Consider the following 19,172-nt stretch of genomic DNA (forward strand, 5'->3'; position numbering starts at 1 on the left):
GTAGCCCTGGGGCAGCCTGCACCCCAAACCCCTTATCCCTGGCCCCACCTCAGAGCCCATGCACCCAGCTGGAGCTCTCAGCCCCCCCACCCCAACCCTCTGCCCCAGCCCTGAGCCCCCTCCCACACTCCAAACCCCTCGGCCCCAGCCCCACCACATGAATTTTGTTACCTGCACCAATATGAAGGTGAACAAAATCCATTCCCCACATGGGTGGGGAAGAATGAGAGGGAATACTGCCTCTAAGTCCTACGATACCCAAAGCAATGGGCAAGTGCCGGTGGCGTGTCTGGCCTGCACTAGCTGTGTACTGCATTTCTGCCCTTGCACTTCCCTCTGGGACAGGTAGTGGAGGGACAACGTACATGGAGAGCTGGAGACTGAGGCCAGTCCTGCTGCATGGACATGTAATTCCCCCCACACACGCCTCCCCCGCCCAGTGTTCCTGCAGTAAAGCCGGCTGTGTGCTGATGGGGCCAGGTTCTTCAGACCCAAGACAAGCATTGGTTGCAGAAACTCCGAACCAAGGAGACTTTTCCTGTACCTTGGGGTGGGGGGTTGCTTTTAATTAACAATAAAAACGAGGCATCCTTGTGGCACCTTGGAGACGAGCAGATTTATTTGGGCATAAGCTTTCGTGGGCTAGAACCCACTTCAGATGAAGTTGCATCTGATGAAGTGGGTTTTAGCCCACGAAAGCTGATGCCCAAATACATTTTAGTCTCTAAGGTGCCACAAGGACGCCTCGTTGTTTTTGCTGATATTAATTAACAATGGATCTCAAGTTAAACTTGGTTAGCCAGTTTCCCCCTGCTAATAAGCCTTCTCAGGACCCAATATGATAAGAGGAGCCTTTATCGACACTGAGAGAAAACAGTCGCAGCTACGCTCTAGTCATGCCTGACAGGAATAACAATACCTACCTGTATATAGCACTTTCCATGATTTCTCAAATGAGTAGGGAAGGTGAGGCACAGTTGAAAGCACAGGTGAAGTGACTTGCCCAAGGTCACCCACCAGGCCAGTGGCAGAGCTGGGAGAAGAATCCAGAACTCCTGGGTCCCCGGTGTGGTGCTCTAGCCTCTAGATGTGGCTCTGTCTGGCAGATGGAACCAAGTCCTGTCTTCAGACATTGCTCAAGCCTAGGGGTTTGCAGGTATAGAGGATGGCGTGGGATTGTGGTCTAAACCAGAGGTTCTCCGCCTTTAGCTTTCTGAGGTGCCTCCTCCCCTGAACATGCTATTAAAAACTCCACAGCCCACCTGTACCACACACAGCTGACGTTAGGGGGTAGCAAGCAGGGCAGTTCCTTGGGGCCCCATGCTACAGGGGTCCCTGCAAAGCTAAGTGGCTCAGGCTTCAGTTGTAGTCCTGCTTTCTGGTTTATTTTGGCAGACCCCTTGAAACCTGCTTGCAGCTCCTAGGGGGCCACAGACCCACGGTTGAGAACCGCTGGCCTAAGCTTTAAACCATGATTTGGTCCTGTCCCACCTGCATTGCAAGACTAATTTGTGTCCAGGAGCAGTGGTTTGTAACCAGGAAACCACAACAACACAGGAGCTTAATGTAATTAAAAACCAGTCTGAACTGTCTGCCCTGACAAAACGCTGCGTAACCTCTCCCTGCCTGGAAGGGAGGGGGCCCATGTGAGTAGGGTTGTCATTGGTCCTCTGGCTGCTGTACTAAACCCCTTGTCTCCCCTCTAGATCAGCCCTGCTTAGCTGCATCAGTACTGCGAGTCATGCTGTTTAAGGGGTGATGCAAAGGTTCTCTCCCTACCCCTTTTCTTTTCTGGTGCCTCTATGTCTAAAGACCAAACAAAGTCTTTATTCTCCTGGGAATGTGGGGTACTTAAGGGCCATTAGATTTCAATTGCTCTGGCAGCCAGTGGGCAATGGGGTCGCCCTGGGTCGTTAGCCTTTAGAGTCTGTGCATCCCACTGCAAATGGCCAGTGCAGCAAGTGTATTGAGCACATCAGGCCTCATCACACTGGGCAGAAACCCTAAGTCCTTCTTTATTAGTACGTCTACACAGAGAGAGAACCTGCGACTGGCCCGGGTCCGCTGGCTCTGGGGCTGAACATCTACACAGACTTTCTTTTTCCTGCCCCGTGAGCCCAGGCCAGCCATAGCTCTGTGGTTTGAGCATTGGCCTGCTAAACCCAGGGTTGTGAGTTCAATCCTCATTTAGGGATTTGGGGCAAAAATCTCTCTGGGGATTAGCCCTGCTTTGAGCAGGGGGTTGGACTAGATGACCTCCTGAGGTCCCTTCCAACCCTGATATTCTAGGATTCAGGTCTTTTTATCCCTGTATAGGTGTACCCTGAGAGAGCTGCATAGGGTCCTGCCTGGGGAAGAGGGCAGATGGCTGTAGCAGGAACCCATTTAAGAGAGCGAGTGATCCTACTGGAATCCTATTTCCATGCTCCTCTTGTTGTCACTGTGCGCTTTGTACATGGGGTGACCTCCTTTGGTGATGCTTCTCTAACGGCATTCATTCAAGGGTCTAGTGCTTTGCAAAGGCTAGTGGATTAAGAGCTGGTCTGCTCTCGGGTGGGGTGCACCTGGGGGTTTTGTTCTCACCAGCATAACTAAACTGAATCAGTTTAGTTCTCATCAAAGCAAACTTCCAATGTAGATGCGCTTAGACTGTTAACTCACTGAATTAAAATAAATGGTTTTAGATCCTACTTATTACCCAGTAAGTGAATCTACATTAGAGGCTGTCTTCTTCTGACCGTGGCTCAGTGCTGATATCTCTTCTGCCATGCAAGCTTTCCTGTTCATCTGGCATGTCTAGAATGCTTGCACCTGGACAAACTGCAGGGGTCAGCTCTTCATCAACATGTCCCTTCCATAGTTCCAGCACCTCTTCAGCGCTTGTTTTTGCAGCATTGAATACTCCTCACTAACTTTGGAAAATTGGTGTCGTTGCCTTGGACTTAAAATAAACTCCAAGAAGACCGAGTGGCTGCGTCTTGGAAAGGGGGTGCTAGAGGAAGTGTTTGAAAGGCAGCCGTGGTGAAGTTGTAGAACAAGTAGAATCTTGTGTGGACCTCGGAAGCTTGATGAGTCCCAATGGCTCTGTCCAGATCAGGTGCAAAGCCGCTGTCTTTGCCACAAGTGCTGCACAGAATCAGACACAAGTGTGGATGGCTGAAGGGTCTGTTTTGGTACTGAAGTGGAAAATGTTAGCACGCGGTTTTGATACCCCATTACTCTATGGCCTGAAGCAGACCTCCGAAGGCTGGAAGCAATAGAGATGAGAGTTCCTCCAAAGATGGCGAGTGTAAAGTGGAGTGACTCCTAGAAATGAAGACCGGCATGTTTGCGCTACGGGCACTACAGCATTATGCAGGTGCAGCGCCACAGTGTAGACACTTCCTGCAGTGACAGAAGGGGTTTTCCTGTCTATTTGTAGCAAGCCACCTCCCTGGGCAGCAGTAACTAGGTCAACAGAAGAATTCTTCCATTGACTTAGCCACATCTACACCGGGGTTAGGTTGGCGTAACAACAGCTCTTGGGGGTGTAGATCAGGGCCAAGAGGAGAGTAGGATGCAAAATCAAAGTATGGGGTTGGCTGCATTTGAAGAGATTAGTGGTGGGAATACTATAGAAGACACACAGATGATAGGATGCCAAAGAACATGATGCAGATATAATCAAGGTCAGTCAGACCGAGAGGCCGATCGCTGACTAGGTGGCCACTTCACCTCCCTGTGCCATAGGTTCCTCATCTGTAAGCGGGGTAATGAAACCCACCTCACTTGTATAGTGCTCTTTGTTGGAGCGCCAAGCCCTTTACAAAGGTAGGATTTATAATATCTGGTGGCTTCAGTCCTTGAGGGGTAGGCGTTCACATCCTACAAACCTTCACTACAATGAGCAGTGTCCATCATACGCAGAGACATGATCAGGCTGGGCTGAATAGAGGAACAGGCCATGGACTGGAACAAATGCAGAGGCTGTACTGCTCCCCGTGTCCCCAACGATGTTTTGGGATGAGAAGATGTTTTTAGCTCCGTGATACTCACATTAATGGCTCCTGAGCCTCCGTCTATCTCCTGCAGCTCTTTGCAGCCCATGATATTAAAACACTGGGTGATTGGTGTTTAATTAAATCAGGATGCTTTTACTATGTTATTAACTAAGTTATCAACTTGCACTATGTTATTAACTTATTTGCTGTGAGAATTTTATGTCGGTTTTTAAATTTAAATATTTGCCCCGTCTTACTGTTTATAGTACAATAGCCAGCTACTACTGTGGGGTCTTCTGGGTAATGTTGATTGCTAATTGGGCTCCTGAACCGCTGAGCTCTGAATATTGCTGCATTAGAGACTTGTGTTGGTGGTTATGGTAGGGACCAGAATTGAGGCCCCGTTGTACTACTGGGCACTGTTCAGAGTAGTAGACCTGTCCTACTGACCAGCAGTGTCTCATTTCCTTCTGCTCTCTTCTGTGTTCACCTGTTGTCTCGTTTATACATAGATCATAAGACTCTTTGGGGCAGGGATCATCTCTGTTCTGTTTGCTCACTCGTGGACATAGTGGGGTCCTGGTCCATGACGGGTCTCACATACTGCAGTACAAATCACAAACGCGGTAGGCAGTCCTGCCCAAAGAGCCCTCAATCTAAGGCCTTGTCTATAGGCTATGCCTTTCTTTTTATTGGTAAAGCGACGGTATGAACTTTAATATAAACTCTGACACTTATGCTGGTGTCTCCCCCCATGTGGAATCTTACTCTGGTACAAGAGTGTTTTGGGGGTTGGGTTGATTGGGGATTTGCCTACTGGTGCTGCTTGGGAAGGGGTTTTGAACTAAACCCAAAAAAGGCCTCTTCTACCTGGAGAAGTGTTAACACTTGGAGTTCCCCCGGTCTGTCTAGACCTGTGTAACTGGTAACACTTCCCCATGTAGAGAAGGCCCTACCTAGCTAAGAAAGACAAAGGGTTGGAGAGGACTAGACGATGGGAGCAGAATGATGGCTTGTGAACAGCAGGCTAGTGCCATGATCTTAATTCATTGGATGTGGTGTAGGTGGGACGGAGGTCCCTCAATGAAGAGACAAAGGGAGTAAAGTGGACAGAGGGCAACAGGAGTGAGGCTGAGGTGAAGACTGGCTGTGCCTTCATTAGGGTTTTAAAAAACAAAAAGTCTTCAAGTTAAGACAAGGAAGCTTGTAGTTCCCTCCCCCAGGCCAGGTGTGGAGTGCTGGTGCCACACGGGTCCTTGTGCCCTGAGGGGAGAGGCTCAGGTACACTGGTACATTCTTGTACCATTAAGCCTGGTCTACCCTTAAAATTTAGATCTGCATTGCTTGGGTGTGAAAAATTCACTTTGTGCCTCAGTTTCCCATCTGTATAGTGGGGATAATAGCACTGCTTTAGCTCCCGGGGTGGTGTGAGGGCAGGGCATTGGAGTCTATGCTGGTGGGCCCCTTGTGGTTTGTGCTGGAGAACTGGAACGGGGTCCTTATCAGTTTCATGGCTGATTTTTGCATTTGGTCTTGGGCTCCAGCTGTCAGGCCAGCCAGAGACCAAATGTGAAATCATACCAGCCGTGGCACAGTGGTACTGCCGGTTGGTTCCCTGCTGTGAAATAGAGCCCCATGCCTGGCTCACAGCTGCAGTTGTCCAGCTGTGAGCCCTGCACAGCTGTCCGTGCCCCACACTCCAGCTGTCGGCTCCTGGTGAGGACATGCACCATTGGCAGAAGCAGGGTAGTGTGGCTATCCATAGCCAATTTAATTACTGCGGTGGCTGTAGGTTGGCCTAATTTTGTAGTATAGACAAGCAGTTATTCCCCTCAGGAGTCTATAGGGGAGAAGTTTCAAAGGCCCCAAGTTCTGCTCGTCAACCTGGAGGAAAAGCTGCTGCAGGTGGAATCCTCATCACTGAGCCCTGCTAATCCAGCTGCCTCCAGGGCATCATGACTTTCTCAGAGGTATTTTTAGCTGCATGTAAACTTCAGGAAAAGCTTTTGTGACTGTACAAACTACACCCTTTGTTCAGGCTTCTGGAAATCCTGAGTTAATCACTTGCGGAGGGTGGTAACTCTCAACCCCTTCCTCTCCATAGTTCTTATTTTAAAGCTGCTGTTAGGAGTAAGAACAGGATCATGCAGACTAGACAGTGTCAAGAGGAGACTCTCTGGGTATCAAAGCCGGAATGGGTGGGAGGGGGAAGAAATGGGGTTGAATTTGTGGGCTTTGCTTTAAAGACCTGCTTCACACACCCTCTGACACTGGGGGGGCGGGGGTCTGCACACAGGTTCCTGTAAAACGCGCTCGTACCAGACAGCATGTGGGTGCTTCTCATGTTGCTCTAGAAACACATCTCTCAGCCCTGTTGGTTCTGTGTAACAAGACTTAACATCAGGCTGCAGTCTAAAGAGGAAACCTCCCCTTTTTTTGTATCTAAGGCCAGGTCTACGCTACCGCGGTAGTTCGACGGCTGGCAATCGAACTTCCGGGTTCGATTTATCGTGTCCGGTCTGGACACGATAAATCGATCCCGGAAGTGCTCGCCGTCGACTGCGGTACTCCAGCTCAACGAGAGGAGTACCGCGGAGTCGACGGGGGAGCCTGCCTGCCACGTGTGGACCGCGTCTGAACCGCGGTAAGTTCGAACTAAGGTATGTCGACTTCAGCTACGTTATTCACGTAGCTGAAGTTGCGTACCTTAGATCGAATTGAGGTGTTAGTGTAGACCAAGCCTAAGGGAAAACCTTTTTTGTTAAAATTGGCTCTTAGAACTTTTGCAGGGAGCACAATTAATACAAGTAAGATCAAGAACAATTTTCTTGTGGTGGTGCCCAAAGGCCCCAGCTGGGGAATTGGGGGAGCTATGGGGAGAATGGAGGTGTCTGTCTCTCCCCCACACCCACTTCTCATGATCCATGCGGTGCTTGTCATCCAGGCCTTCCTCCTACCAGCAGGTCCACCAGACTGACTGCCCGGCAGTCAGTGAGTGACAGCTGCTGGTTGATCTGTACTGGTGGATGTGAGATGTAGAAGTAGCAGCGAAGCATAGGCCAAAACTATTCACCACTGACCCTGGACTCTCCTCCTGGCAAAGTGTGCTGTGTGCAGAGAGGGTGGATGGAGGCACCCTGGCCTTTTCACCAGCGTGGCTCCAACAAGAGGAGAGCAATCTGCCTGCTTCCAGGAACAGGGCTGTGGACTGTTCCCTCTCCTCTTTGGAATCCCACTAGAGTGCACCAGCCCAAATCTACCTTGCACTGTGGACCTGCCTTCAACAGGAATAAACCAGAAGAGCAGCCAGTGTCTTATCACCTGAGCACTGTCTGCTAGTGCCTGAGCAAAGCTTTATCCCCTTTAGGCAGGTTATCTAATGCACATCCTCCACCAGGGTGAAGAAGGCTGCATCTTCCCTTTAGCATCTCATGGAGGCTTCAGTGAAGGGACCACAGAAGTTAAGCCACACCAGCATGTGGTGGGATGGTGAGTCATGGGACTCGAGCCATCCGGGCTATACAGAGCTAGTGGAGATTATCCTCATACGTTTCTCTGCAACAGCCTGTTGCCTCTCCCGCACACCTGCCTCCCAACTCTGCTCCCTCCCTGGTATTGGAGGGGGGTAGGGGGCTGTTCCTCCACTGAGGTCTCTGGAGTTGCACCCACTTAGTGCGTGGTGGATTTGTGGCAGTGGAGCAGGATGGAGCTTGTGCCCTGAATGGGTCGGACATGGCAGCTAATTAGAATGAGTCTCCCTGCTCTGTGTGCGTTGCGGGAGAGGGGTGTCCCTTCCTCCAAGGACAGAGAACAAGGGATCTGGGAGGAACGGCATGACGAATAAACACCCCACTGTCGCTGGGCGGAGAGGCAGCAAGCCAGTGACCTGGAATCCCTGTGCTGTGACAGCTGCGTGATCTGCCAAGCTGGGTCCCCTGGAATGTTCACAACCTCCTGACGCTTCCTACCAAACCTGTGGCTTTGGGTATGTGGACACTGCAAAAAAACCCCCCGCAGCAACAAGTGTCGGAACCCAGCTCCGCCAACTTGGGCTTGTGCTGCGGGGCTAAGAAAAGCCGGGTAGATGTGGCTCGGGCTGGAGCCTGGCCTCTGACCCGCTCCCCTCGCTGGGTTTCCAAGCCCAAGCTCTAGCCCGGGCGGGAGCGTCTGCACTGCTGTTCTTTGCCCCATAGCATGACTCCGAGTCAGCAGAGCCGGCTCGGAGCCTTGCTGTCATGAGCGGTTTTGCAGTGAAGATGCACCTTTAACGCCTTGCTTGGGAGCATAAACCCTGCCTGCTTTCTCCCCAAACTGACATTTCAGTTGAGTGCTCCTGAAAATGCTAGACTGCAGTAGAGCCACTCCCAGCTGAGGCTCTACCCGCTCTGCTAACGCACCCTCTGTCCCCCGGTTCTGCCTTGTAACACCTGCTGCTATCGCAGCCCTGAGCCTTGTCTGGCACCAGGGAAAGCTGCCGGTGCCGGGGCTTTTCTTTGCCGTGAGCCAGTATCCACTAGGGACCCCCCCCCCCCCCCCCCCTAGTGAGGGCGCATCCTTCCAGTCATCACCGTCACCTGCAGCCTCTTACTGTTCCTGGTGCGCACTCAACAGTGGTGAGAACTGTGGGCTCCATCTCCATTCAGCCAGGAGCCTGGGCTCGATCCTCTGCGGTGGCTCAGTTGCTGATAGCCTAGCCTGAAGGCGTGGATACGTGTTGCTCTGCCTGGGGATGTAGGTTGAAACCCTTCAGATGCCCCAGTTTGCCCCCCCCCCCCCCACACACACACACACACCCAGCCTGTTGAGCTGGGCTCAGCCTGCCATCCACCAAGACCACTGGAGAACTCCCCATGTGCAAGGGGTCTCTTGGCGTAAAGTTGCCCTACCCGTGGCAGGAGGAGGGGGCTGTGCATGGGCGGGACAGGGTGGAGCAACTCTGACCTGGGTCACCAGTGAGCAGACGGTGCTCTGGTTGCTGGCTGCCTGCAGCCTCTCTCTCTCTGCTTGACAAAGCAGAGACTCAAGAGCATGTTGCGTTCCACTGGCTTCCTGTTCAGTTTCTGGTGCAGCATAATGACCCAGACCCTAGTCTTCATGGCCAGTAGCCAGGCCTTAATCTATCCACCCCTAGGCAGCTTCTGTCTCCAAAGGCCCACTTGAGGGGATGCTGTGGTTGGCAGAGCCCACGGTGGCATTCTGAGGGCTGGGGGCACTGGGGCTTTGGGGCAGGATGGTCGTGCTTACCTCACTGAGCCTACACCCTTGACTTTATCAAGCCTGGTGCAAACCCACCCTCTAGCAATAACGAAGACTAAAGAGAATGACCCATTGCTGCTCTGTGAGGAGGGGCTGGAAAAGTAATTTCAGGCAACAGCACAAATAGAGTTCATATTCAGTGAGCTCTTGGTCATGGGAGCATCACACATGTCACTGATACCTTAAGGCCCACCTGTCTGTTTCCTGAGGCAGGCTGAGAGCCACCCATCCGAGCTCCCTTTCTCTCCACTGCGCTGATCGCTTGCAATAACTAGAACAGGTGGCCCAGCCACGGCAATGGACATAACAGACTTCAAGATTCAGCACGGCCCTTGGAAGTGCAGCTGTCTGAGGGTGGCCTGGTCTGCATCCAGCCGGGGCAGGAGTTGGCTAGCCAGCCTCCATCTTACGGGAGGGCACCAAATGCCAGACTTTTATTCCTCTTCTTCTCTTCCCCCCCCCCCCCCCGCCACATGCACGCGCACACACTTTAATTGTTCTCATAAATAGTCTTTGTGTGCAGCCACTGGAAACCCTCCTGGGCACAGGTGCCTCTCCGAGGAAGGCCATGTGTTGTCTCCTGTGTATCCTCTTTGGAAAGCTTCCAGACTAGCAAAGCCAACTGTCTGATGCTGCAACCACACTTCAACCGTGCGCGACTAGGGCGGACAAGCCAAGACGCAGCAGTCGGGGGTTTTGACTGTAGCAATGAACGCTTGATGCAGAGTTTGGCATCTCTACAGTGCTTTGCAAATAACTCATCCTTGCAACCACTCCAGTGTTGTAGGTGAATACATTACCTTGTTTACATGTAGGGAAATTGAGGCACGCAGGTGAAACCATTTGCCTGAGCCTTGGTGTGAGTTGATGGCAGAGCTGGGGATTGGAAATCAGGTCTCCTGTCACCCAGGCCTGTGCTTCAGCCACTCTATGTATGAATTACATTTGTGTGTGTGTGAGAGAGCTTCAGTCCAGCACGTTTATAGCATGATCTTTATCATGGATTGGTCTGAACTTCCTATAGCTGTGTGCCAGCGCTGGGCAAATAAAGGAAATGAGATATCTACTCCACACAGACACCTCCTCCAACCCCTTCTAAAAACACAAGAGTAACCCCTTCTACTCTGGAAATCCTCATGTCATTCCCAGCAAGGGCTTGAGTAGGCCTGCAATTGAAGAGTTGCTACAGAACACCACCTAGTGACTAGACTAGTTATTAGACTTTAGCCTACACCTTGGTGGGGTGCGGGTGGGTGTGTATGTGGTTTTTGTTTTTGGGGATGGAGGGGGGAGAGGATTGAAACCTAACAGCATGTCTAATGGATGATTCCTTTTCCTGTTGTAAAGGACGAGGTGCCTAGACATTTGTTCAGTCATGAGTTTGGGAGGAATTAAGATCTTAACGCTTGTCACATTCTGTGTCTTTCCATTGAAGGTCAGAGAGGCTTGTTGATTTCTGTATGTACCGAGTCGTGTGTGCAGTTGGTGTTTTTTTGTTTTGTTTTGTTTTTTCCCCTTGCACAGCCCCCACCGCTCGGCTGCGTGAATAAAAAACAGAATTCCTAGCAAAGCTTGCAACAGCCCAGACCTTGATTCAAACTCCTCCAACTTTGGGGTGTGAATGAAATCTGTCTGGAGTTGTAAGAGGGTGGCATGCCCTTGGGCAGGAGAGCCTGGGGCTAGCTGTCCCTGATCACAGAATAAGCCCCACCTGAGGGCAGTAAGGGGTAAGATCAGGAAATTGTAGAGCGGGAGAAGGGCTCCTGCAAAAAGACCCTGAGACCAAGGGAGCTGGGACCGAAAGGAGGCTCTTGGATGGGAGTTGAGCTGAGTAGTTTGGGGGCCTAGAGGCCAGTGCCAGGGGACTGAGCTCCAGCTGGGAAGATGGCCTGGGAGAACAGACAGGGACAGAAGAAGAGCTCTGGTCGTGAAAAGTCTGGAATCTTGTGCGGCGATGGACTTTAGTTTTGGGGCCCTGAGGACTGTTCAGAACTCTGTGAAACTGGCTCCAGGCAGGGGTGGTGCTGACCCGGAGAGAAGTCCGTGCGCCGTTCTGGTGTGGCCCTGAAGGGGTGGGGGAAACAGAAGCAGGTGTCAGCAGAGGCACCCGACTGCAAACAGGCATTCAGGAAGTGGCCAACCCTGTTACAGGATTCCATGTTGCAAAAATGTCTCCCTGCAAATGGGGAAGAGAAACTCCATTGCTGTCCGTGTCTCTTTTCCCATCTGCGTCCGATAACCTGCTTAGTCTGCTGACAAATGGGTCCTACTATAACGTTAACATAGCGACTGGCAGCTGTATTGTAGCCCATTTCTTGCCTCAACAAACTAGCTCGCTCACTTCTGGGTTTTGGCTCTGGCTTGCTGACATAAGTAACCTGCAGAACGTGCCCAGCTTCAGTTAATAGGTAGCAGGTTCCTCTTGCTATGCTGCCAATTAAAAACATCACGTGTACCTGTAAACAACAATTCTGTAAAACTCTCTTCGTTCTTGCTGTTTATTGCTGGAGATTAAATAGTGAGTATAACGGTATCGCTTATCTGCCCTTAACTACAATTTATCAACTGCTGATGAACTAGGTTGGAATGAGAACGGCGCACAGAGCATTGCAGTTGGCTTGTAATTTAAAAGGCAGGATTTGCTAATTGCTTTAGCCATGCCAAGCGAATCGTTGCAATCTGGAGAAACAAGCAGCAAAGAGCCAAGAAGTGCTCTTACGGTAGGTTACAATGCCATTAATGTGGTCCAAAGACCTTTAACTAGAGTTGCTGCTTGGCCACTGTAGTTAAAGTAATAGTGGGTTTGGAAAAGGGTCAGCACATGCTGAAGCGGAGAACTTGATACCAAATTAAAATGAAGTCTCTGGTACAAAATCTAAACCCTTCTCCCAATGCCTGATCAAATCCAAGTGTCTCTAATACCCGTAACTGCTAAGGCAAACCACCAGACCGGCAATTACACCTCTACCCCGATAGAACACAAATTCGGATATAACGCGATAAAGCCGTGCTCTGGGGGGGGCGGGGCCGTGCACTCCGGTGGATCAAAGCAAGTTTGCTATAACGCGGTTTCACCTATAACGCAGTAAGGTGTTTTTGGCTCCCGAGGACAGCGTTATATCGGGGTAGAGGTGCATCTCTCATGCCACAGTCTCTTGAATTCTGTTCCCATCTCAAAGGATGGAAGTGGGACGTAGGAGCCATAGGTGCTGGAACTAGGGATGCTGAGGGGGCTGCCACATGCCCTGGCTTGAAGTGTTTTCCATTATATACAGGGTGGTTCAATGGCTCTCCACATCCACACTGTACAAATGGTTCCAGCGCCCCTGCTGGAGCCCATCCAGCTCTTCAGGTGAGGGCCTGGGGTGTAGGTGCCAGGCAGAACGGAGGGAGGGGAGACTGCCTGCCGTGCTGAAAGCACAAAGATCATGTCTGGGATCTGCAGTCTATCTAGGCCTGATTATTGTATTACAGGCCTTGTTCACGGTATGACCCTTGCACTTGGTTGTGGGACAAATCCAGTGGACTGCACTGAAGTCTTTTCAAGCTGATATATGTGAGATCTCAGCCATGGCTTCTAAAAACCAGGATCAAAACCGTAGGGTCTCAGAGTCTGAATCTGGACTCTGCCTTTAATCCTACCGGGGCTCAGGAGGGCCAAAGCTGGAACATCGCTGATGAGAGCCAGAGACTGCAAAGCAACCTGGCTGAAGGAGGGGGAGTTTGGTCTTACCTAGGTAAATGGGCTCCTTGAGGGTGAGCAGCATGTGGGGAAGATTAAGGTTATACTGGTCTGACACCACCAAACTTTTCCCCAAGCCCGGGACAGCCAGCAGAACATGCTGCACATCCTGGCCTTGTTCACATGCATCTCCTTCCTGGGTCCCACACCAGTCACCTGTGGCCAGCCAGTAGCTATAGACCTTGCTCCTCTGACCACTGCACCTGCTGCTCCAAGGATCGTGCCCCACATCTCCCCTGTTGCTAGTGTTTAGACAGGCAAATGGATCTTGACCTATTACATGCACTGAGCGTGAGAGTGCTTCAGCTGTGGTGAGAGGACTGCTTTGTGGGGATGACTCCTGTACATGTGCTCTCAGCTCACAGTTTGTCTTCCGGGGGGGAGCCTCATGCTCATGCACTGAGATCCCATTTCCCGCCATTAGTGCCCAGGATGTTTCCAGGTTGTCTCACTTGCCTTTTGCTGTTTCTTGCAGGAGTTCTGACAGCTGGCGAGCACACCTTTCCCTTCCAGTTCCTGCTGCCAGGTACAGTGGAGATACGGACTGCTTGGGATGCTCTCTGGGGCTCAGGGTTGTGGAAACTTAGTGACTCTAGTGTTTCCAGGAGACTCTTCTCTCCTCTGGCTTATACGGTAAAAATTGTACGCTGGCCATGTGGGGAAAGGACCATTATTGTCAAGCCTCTAAGATCTTGCCTCCGCTAGGAGACCAGGTGATGATTTGGAGCTGGCTGGCTGTGATTTTTAAACGTGACTTTTGTACCTATTGGCAACGCTGGCAGGAGCCCAGAGTCCGCCACAAACAGCTAGTGACTCTTGGTGGTATTAAAGCGTGTCCGTGCCAGGTGCAAAGTCACATTTAAGGTCGTGTACTCCAGTATGTTTTCAAACCAGAGCTATTCTCCTGGTCTAGTCCAGGCCTAAGAGCACATTAAGCTTTGGAGAGCGCTAGCAGTAAGAGCATAACCTCTATTAAAGTGAGGCCCTCAGGGCAGCCTCTCAATGCACAGCTGGAGTTGGTCTTAAATTGACTCCAGCTCTTTAGAAGAGCAACTTTGAGTAAACTGGCCCTTTAAGGAATTATCCCTCTGGAGGTTCTCTTCATTAGAGAATCTCCGTGGAAACCCATCTCCTCGAGAGCTGTAGTACTGATGAGAGCCATGACTTGTGTCTCCACGGGCCAAATTCAGATCCCTACACCCCTGCTGGGGATAGTGATGATGGAAGCTGCGTTGTAGTCCTGCCTCTTGACCCCACTGCTGGTTCACCCGAAAAGGAACTACGCAGTTCTTCTTTGCCTAGTGCCGATGAGGCTCTGGGAACCTCTGGTGCCTCTACGGCCATATTAACTAAACCACACGGTAGTAAAATAAGCTGGAAGCTGTTGGAGTCTGCCTGTATTAGCGACCTCACCTTCTCACCAGAGCTGGTGGGAACTCTGTATTGTAAACTTCTCCAGAGCAGAGTGGGAAGAAGATGGTCAGGACCTTGGGGCAGGGACTGTCTCTGTTCACTGTTTTGTACAGCGCCTAGCACCGTGGGGCCGGGTCCATGACTGGAGCTCCTAGGCACTACCATAGTACAAATAAGAGGAGTTAGTGCTGTCCCTACTTCTCCATACGCCATAACTGCATGGCACGGGTTGCCCCTTCAGTAAAAAGGAGGCTACAGTGATCCCAGTGGACCAAATTTGGTCTCGGATTCTTCACACACGGGCTCAGATGCACTTGGGAGACCCTAACCCCCAAATAGTTGCAAGGTTCTGCCTCTCCTCTTGCTTTGAGCCACAGGGAAGTGTTTCAGGCTCAGTGGGAAAGGCCGCGCTCCCCTTTCGATGGCTTGAGGCGTTCTCTTTTGACTGCCTTCTCCCCTGTGAATCCAGCATCGGCCCCCACGTCGTTTGAAGGCCCTTTTGGGAAGGTGGTCCATCAGGTCAAAGCCGTGATAGATACGCCCCGATTCGCCAAGGACCACAAGTGCAACAAGGTCTTCTACATTCTCTGCCCGCTCAACCTGAATGACATCCCGGACATTGAGGTAAGAGAGCAGCAAGGGGGCGGGCACGAGGCTCTTGCACCCTGGAGCGTCTCCCATTGGCATAAAGGGGAAGCCAAGCATCCCTCTTCCCCCTATGCAGTGTGGCCCTGCAAAGCCAGGGGGGGAACTCGAACTCGGAGGAGAGGGTTGCTCATGGAGCGCACTGCATGGGATGAGATGCAGTAGGGGTTAGCACGTTGTCACCCAAAGCACTGCAGGGCATCGTTGGTCTGGGCCGTAAATCCATGGGCCTGTTTCCACTAGCGCCAGTGGTGCAAGTAGTATTCATTTCTTACCGGTACGCTGCACCAGTTGAGGGGGGGCATGTGACCTCCCTGTGTGACCCCACCTCTCCCCTAGCCTGGGGCCCCCTGGTCTCCCCCGCCCCTCCCCATGATCCATCCCACGTTACCTGGGGGGGGAGGGGAGCGCTCCCAGTGGGTGGACACGGCACAGCTGCTGTGTGGGCTGCTAAGAGAAGAACAATAGCCGGCTCACAGTCGCACCTGCTTTGAGAATCGCCAGCAGAAGAGCTTCAAACCAGCTCCCTCTGACAGCAGAGAATATTTATTTCAGATACGTTGGCAACTGAGCCCCACGCTGGCTGCTCCTCCAGCGCGGCTGTACCAACCCCAGCCCCTCCCCCCAGCCCTGTCCTCCGGCAGGGCTGCTGTACAGACCCCGGACAGGAGACCCGGGTGCACAGCTGCATGGAAGGCCTGGGGATGGTAGAGCTGCCAGCCTGGGGTCACTGGGCGGCCCCACTGTCTGCTCCTCCTGTGTCTTTCCTGTACGCTGTACTGGCTATAAATAACTTACGGCGGACCAGACTGGACCACCCTACTTGCCCCTCAGCCACCTTCATGCGTGGGCTGCAGAGATCTGCATGAGAACCAGCCTTTTTCTAGGTGATCCCACTGGGTGTAGGCCTGGGGGAGCATGTAACCAGCCTTATCCTAGAGGTGGCTGTAATGGCCCTTTGGGTCTAATGACACCATCGTCTGGCTTTTGCCAGCCTGGAATCTTTCCTGAGGAATAGACCCGTGTTCTGGGGTGGCTGTGTCACTGCTGGTGTGAAAGAGGAATGCTCCAGGCCTGCACAGACTAACCCCCCCTGGGCACTGGCCCTTGAGATCACTGTACAGCATGTACGGGAAAGGCAGCTGCTTTGTGTTTACCTGTGGTTTGCACAGCCCTCTGGGGACCAGCGAAGTCTGCCCTACTCTGGAAGACGATCTGTGGGGTACAGTAGCTCATAGCGTTGTATTTGCCCACATGTGGGAGATGTGGCATCCACCCGGAGGCGCCTGCAGCCTCATTCAAACTGCATAGGATACCAAGGTTGTTGGAAGACCAGGTGTTTAGGATTTTTGGGGGGGACAAACCCTCATTCCCTTTGACCATTTTTTTTTCTGAAAACTGCAAACTCCCTCTTGAGCCCCCACATCTGACTACCTGCTGTCCTCCCACAGCAACCCAACACCACGTCCATCACCAAGAAGTTCAACTACAAGCTGGTGAAGAGTGGAAACATCATCTTAACCGCCACCTCGGACCTCAAAGGGTATATCGTGGGGCAGGCAATCCAGCTGCGCACCGACATCGAGAACAAGTCTGGCCGGGACACTGGCACGGTGGTGGCCAGCCTCCTCCAGGTAAGAGTCAGCGGCAGGGACTGGGACCAGTGTTGGGCTGGCTTGGATGGAGCCACATCCAGACAGGTGCTGAGAGCAGTGTCTCAAGACCTGCTTTCCCTCCTAGGCGCAATGATAATATCAATGGGGGGGTCTGCTAAACTCGAAATCCTTGTGCCTCTCCCTTCCCCAGGTGCACAGTAGGTGGTGGTGGGAGGAGGTCAGGTGGAAACCAAACCCTGAGAGGGGAACCAGAATTAACTAACTTGGGCATGGTGGGAGGAGAGAAGCCCCCTTGAATGCAGTCCAGGTGTAACTCCGTGCGCGGGCAGAGGGCAGGTTACAGATCCTCACCCCACTCTGTGCCTGCTCCACTGAGTCTCTTGCAGCACCAGCTAGAGAGCTGTAGTAGTCCATGCTTTCAGCTCTGGAGTCCTTGATTTAGTCTCCAGAGTGTCCGCCAAGATGGCAACTGTCACATAATTGAAACAGGGCAGAAACTCCAGGTTGCTGTCGGTCATGCCAGACCTCTGCTTACTCTCACTCGGCAACGCTTAAGGGGTTTCTAGTTCTTGGCAGCCCTGAGCAAAGCTGGAAGCCTAGTGAAATGAACCTTGTAGAAATCTTTCTGCTTAATCCCCTCTTCGCTCCTCTCTCTAGAAGGTCGCTTATAAATCCAAGCGCTGGATTTATGACTTGAGGACCATTGCTGAGGTGGAGGGCTCGGGGGTGAAGGCCTGGAAGCACGCGGAATGGAAGGAGCAGATCCTTGTCCCTGCGCTGCCGCAGTCTGTGCTGCACGGCTGCAGCCTCATACATGTCGACTACTATATCCAAGTAGGTACTGCCCTGCCCCTTCCTACCAGCAGAACACCCGTGAGTGCTTCCAATGGGCTGGGCCAGAGCAGGCAGAGTCCTTGGGGAGGGTGGAGCCAGAGGAGTTTGTGCCTGGGGGAAGCTCTCCAAACTATACTGCGCTCCTGGGAGTGAACACCGCCTGGTCTGGAGGAGACGCCCATGTGGTAGGACTTGCCTGTCAGACTGCTCAGCAGATGTGTGTCTGCAGCTCCTTGGGTTACAGAGGTCCAGTCCGCTTCCCGATTTGGTGCAGGGGAAATACTACAATCCCCATCCATAGACGCACGGCTTTACGTCGCATTTTTCAGCAGCAAGCCGAACCGAGCAGTCCCAACTTCAGCAAGTCTGGGGTTAGCCGGCTAGCGGTAGGAATAAAGGTGACGCTTCTGGCCAAGCTTTCAGCAGAATTCTGCACGTTGGGTCCTGAGTACTTGGAAATTTGGCCCTGAGCCCTCTTAAAAACTTGGTTAAGGCACCAAACAAGACCATGTGGGTGCTCCAGCGTGAGACTGGGGACCTCCCAGTAACTCGCTCCCACTCGGGCACGTTTGGGCCTAGAGCTGTAGCTGGCTCGTTAATCTCTGCTCAGTGGCTGGAACTGCCTGTGTTTTGGAGCAACTGGTCCTTTGGCAGAACCTGGATTGACTGACTTGGATGCCCCTTGTTTTCCCCTCTCCCCAGGTTTCCCTGAAGTCGCCAGAGGTTTCAGTCACTCTGCCTATTTACATCGGCAACATCGCTGTGAACAGGGTTCCTGTGACCCCGGCTAGGTCGGTCCAGCACATTCCGTCCGTTGTGGTCCCGTCCGCCCCACCAGAAGAGGAGGAAGCTGCCAGTGGCTATCACCCAATGGACAATGTTTCAATCCCCACCAAAAGCCATTCCCAGCTTCAGGCGTTCAGCTACGCTCCAGGACTGAGCTTCCAGGACCTAAGGCTGGACTCAGACCAGACTGCCTCCCCAAACCACCCCACACTTTGCTTGGCGACAGGAGCGACCGTCCCTTACTATGCTGAGGGGACAGTGGTTCCGGTTCCCACCGCTGGCTCTCTCATCTTGCCTCCGGAGTACAGCACGTGGGGTTACCCCTATGGTGAGCGCTCCCTCCCGGAGCTCTAAAAGAGCCACTGTCCAGGTTCTGAGGGGAAATCAATCTAGCGGCTGTTGGGAGTACAGAATTGTCCCTTACCCCGCTGCTTCCAGAGCAGTGGCTGAAGCCCTGCCGTGTGGTGTAGTGGTTCTTTCCATGGCTGCTGAGCCAGGCCAGGACACGGGGAGAGCCTTGTATGAGGAGACAAGGCCACACGGTCTGTTAGTCAGGAAAGCCACAGGGTCTCTGTGTCCAGTAGCCTCCATAAAGGATCTTCTCCCCACCCCCCCATAACCATGACAGTCATGTCACATGTCTACTGAGTGAGGCTACCTACCCACAGCCACCATTATCTTGGATAGCTGTGGAAGTGGAGAAGATCTTTGTAAAAGATGGTGTTGGTCCAACAGGATGGTGTAAATGTCTGGGCCCATGCTGGTGGGCAACAGAGCTGGAAAAGCAAGTTTAACGGGAGTCTTTCCTTTGACGTGAATGGGCATTTGGTCTGGCTCAAAGAGGGGAAATTCTACATGTCTGATAAGATGGTCCAGCATGTAAGAATTTGGGAACGCCTT

The 19,172-nt window shown here is 52.3% G+C and overlaps 1 protein-coding gene across 1 annotated transcript in view; it reads left to right on the plus strand.

Moving 5' to 3' along the window:
* The window catches only part of ARRDC1 (arrestin domain containing 1), a 69,192-nt gene that overhangs the window by 43,339 nt on the left and 6,681 nt on the right, over positions 1-19,172 (plus strand). Inside the window, exons 3-7 of the mRNA XM_024206831.3 lie at positions 13,454-13,504; positions 14,861-15,015; positions 16,488-16,670; positions 17,310-17,486; positions 18,189-18,600. Coding sequence (XP_024062599.1) covers positions 13,454-13,504; positions 14,861-15,015; positions 16,488-16,670; positions 17,310-17,486; positions 18,189-18,600 — 978 coding nt within the window. The remainder of the gene's footprint in view (positions 1-13,453; positions 13,505-14,860; positions 15,016-16,487; positions 16,671-17,309; positions 17,487-18,188; positions 18,601-19,172) is intronic.

Source organism: Terrapene carolina, unplaced genomic scaffold (genome assembly GCF_002925995.2).
Source record: "Terrapene carolina triunguis isolate 2854851 unplaced genomic scaffold, T_m_triunguis-2.0 Scaffold238, whole genome shotgun sequence".
NCBI lineage: Eukaryota > Metazoa > Chordata > Testudines > Emydidae > Terrapene > Terrapene triunguis.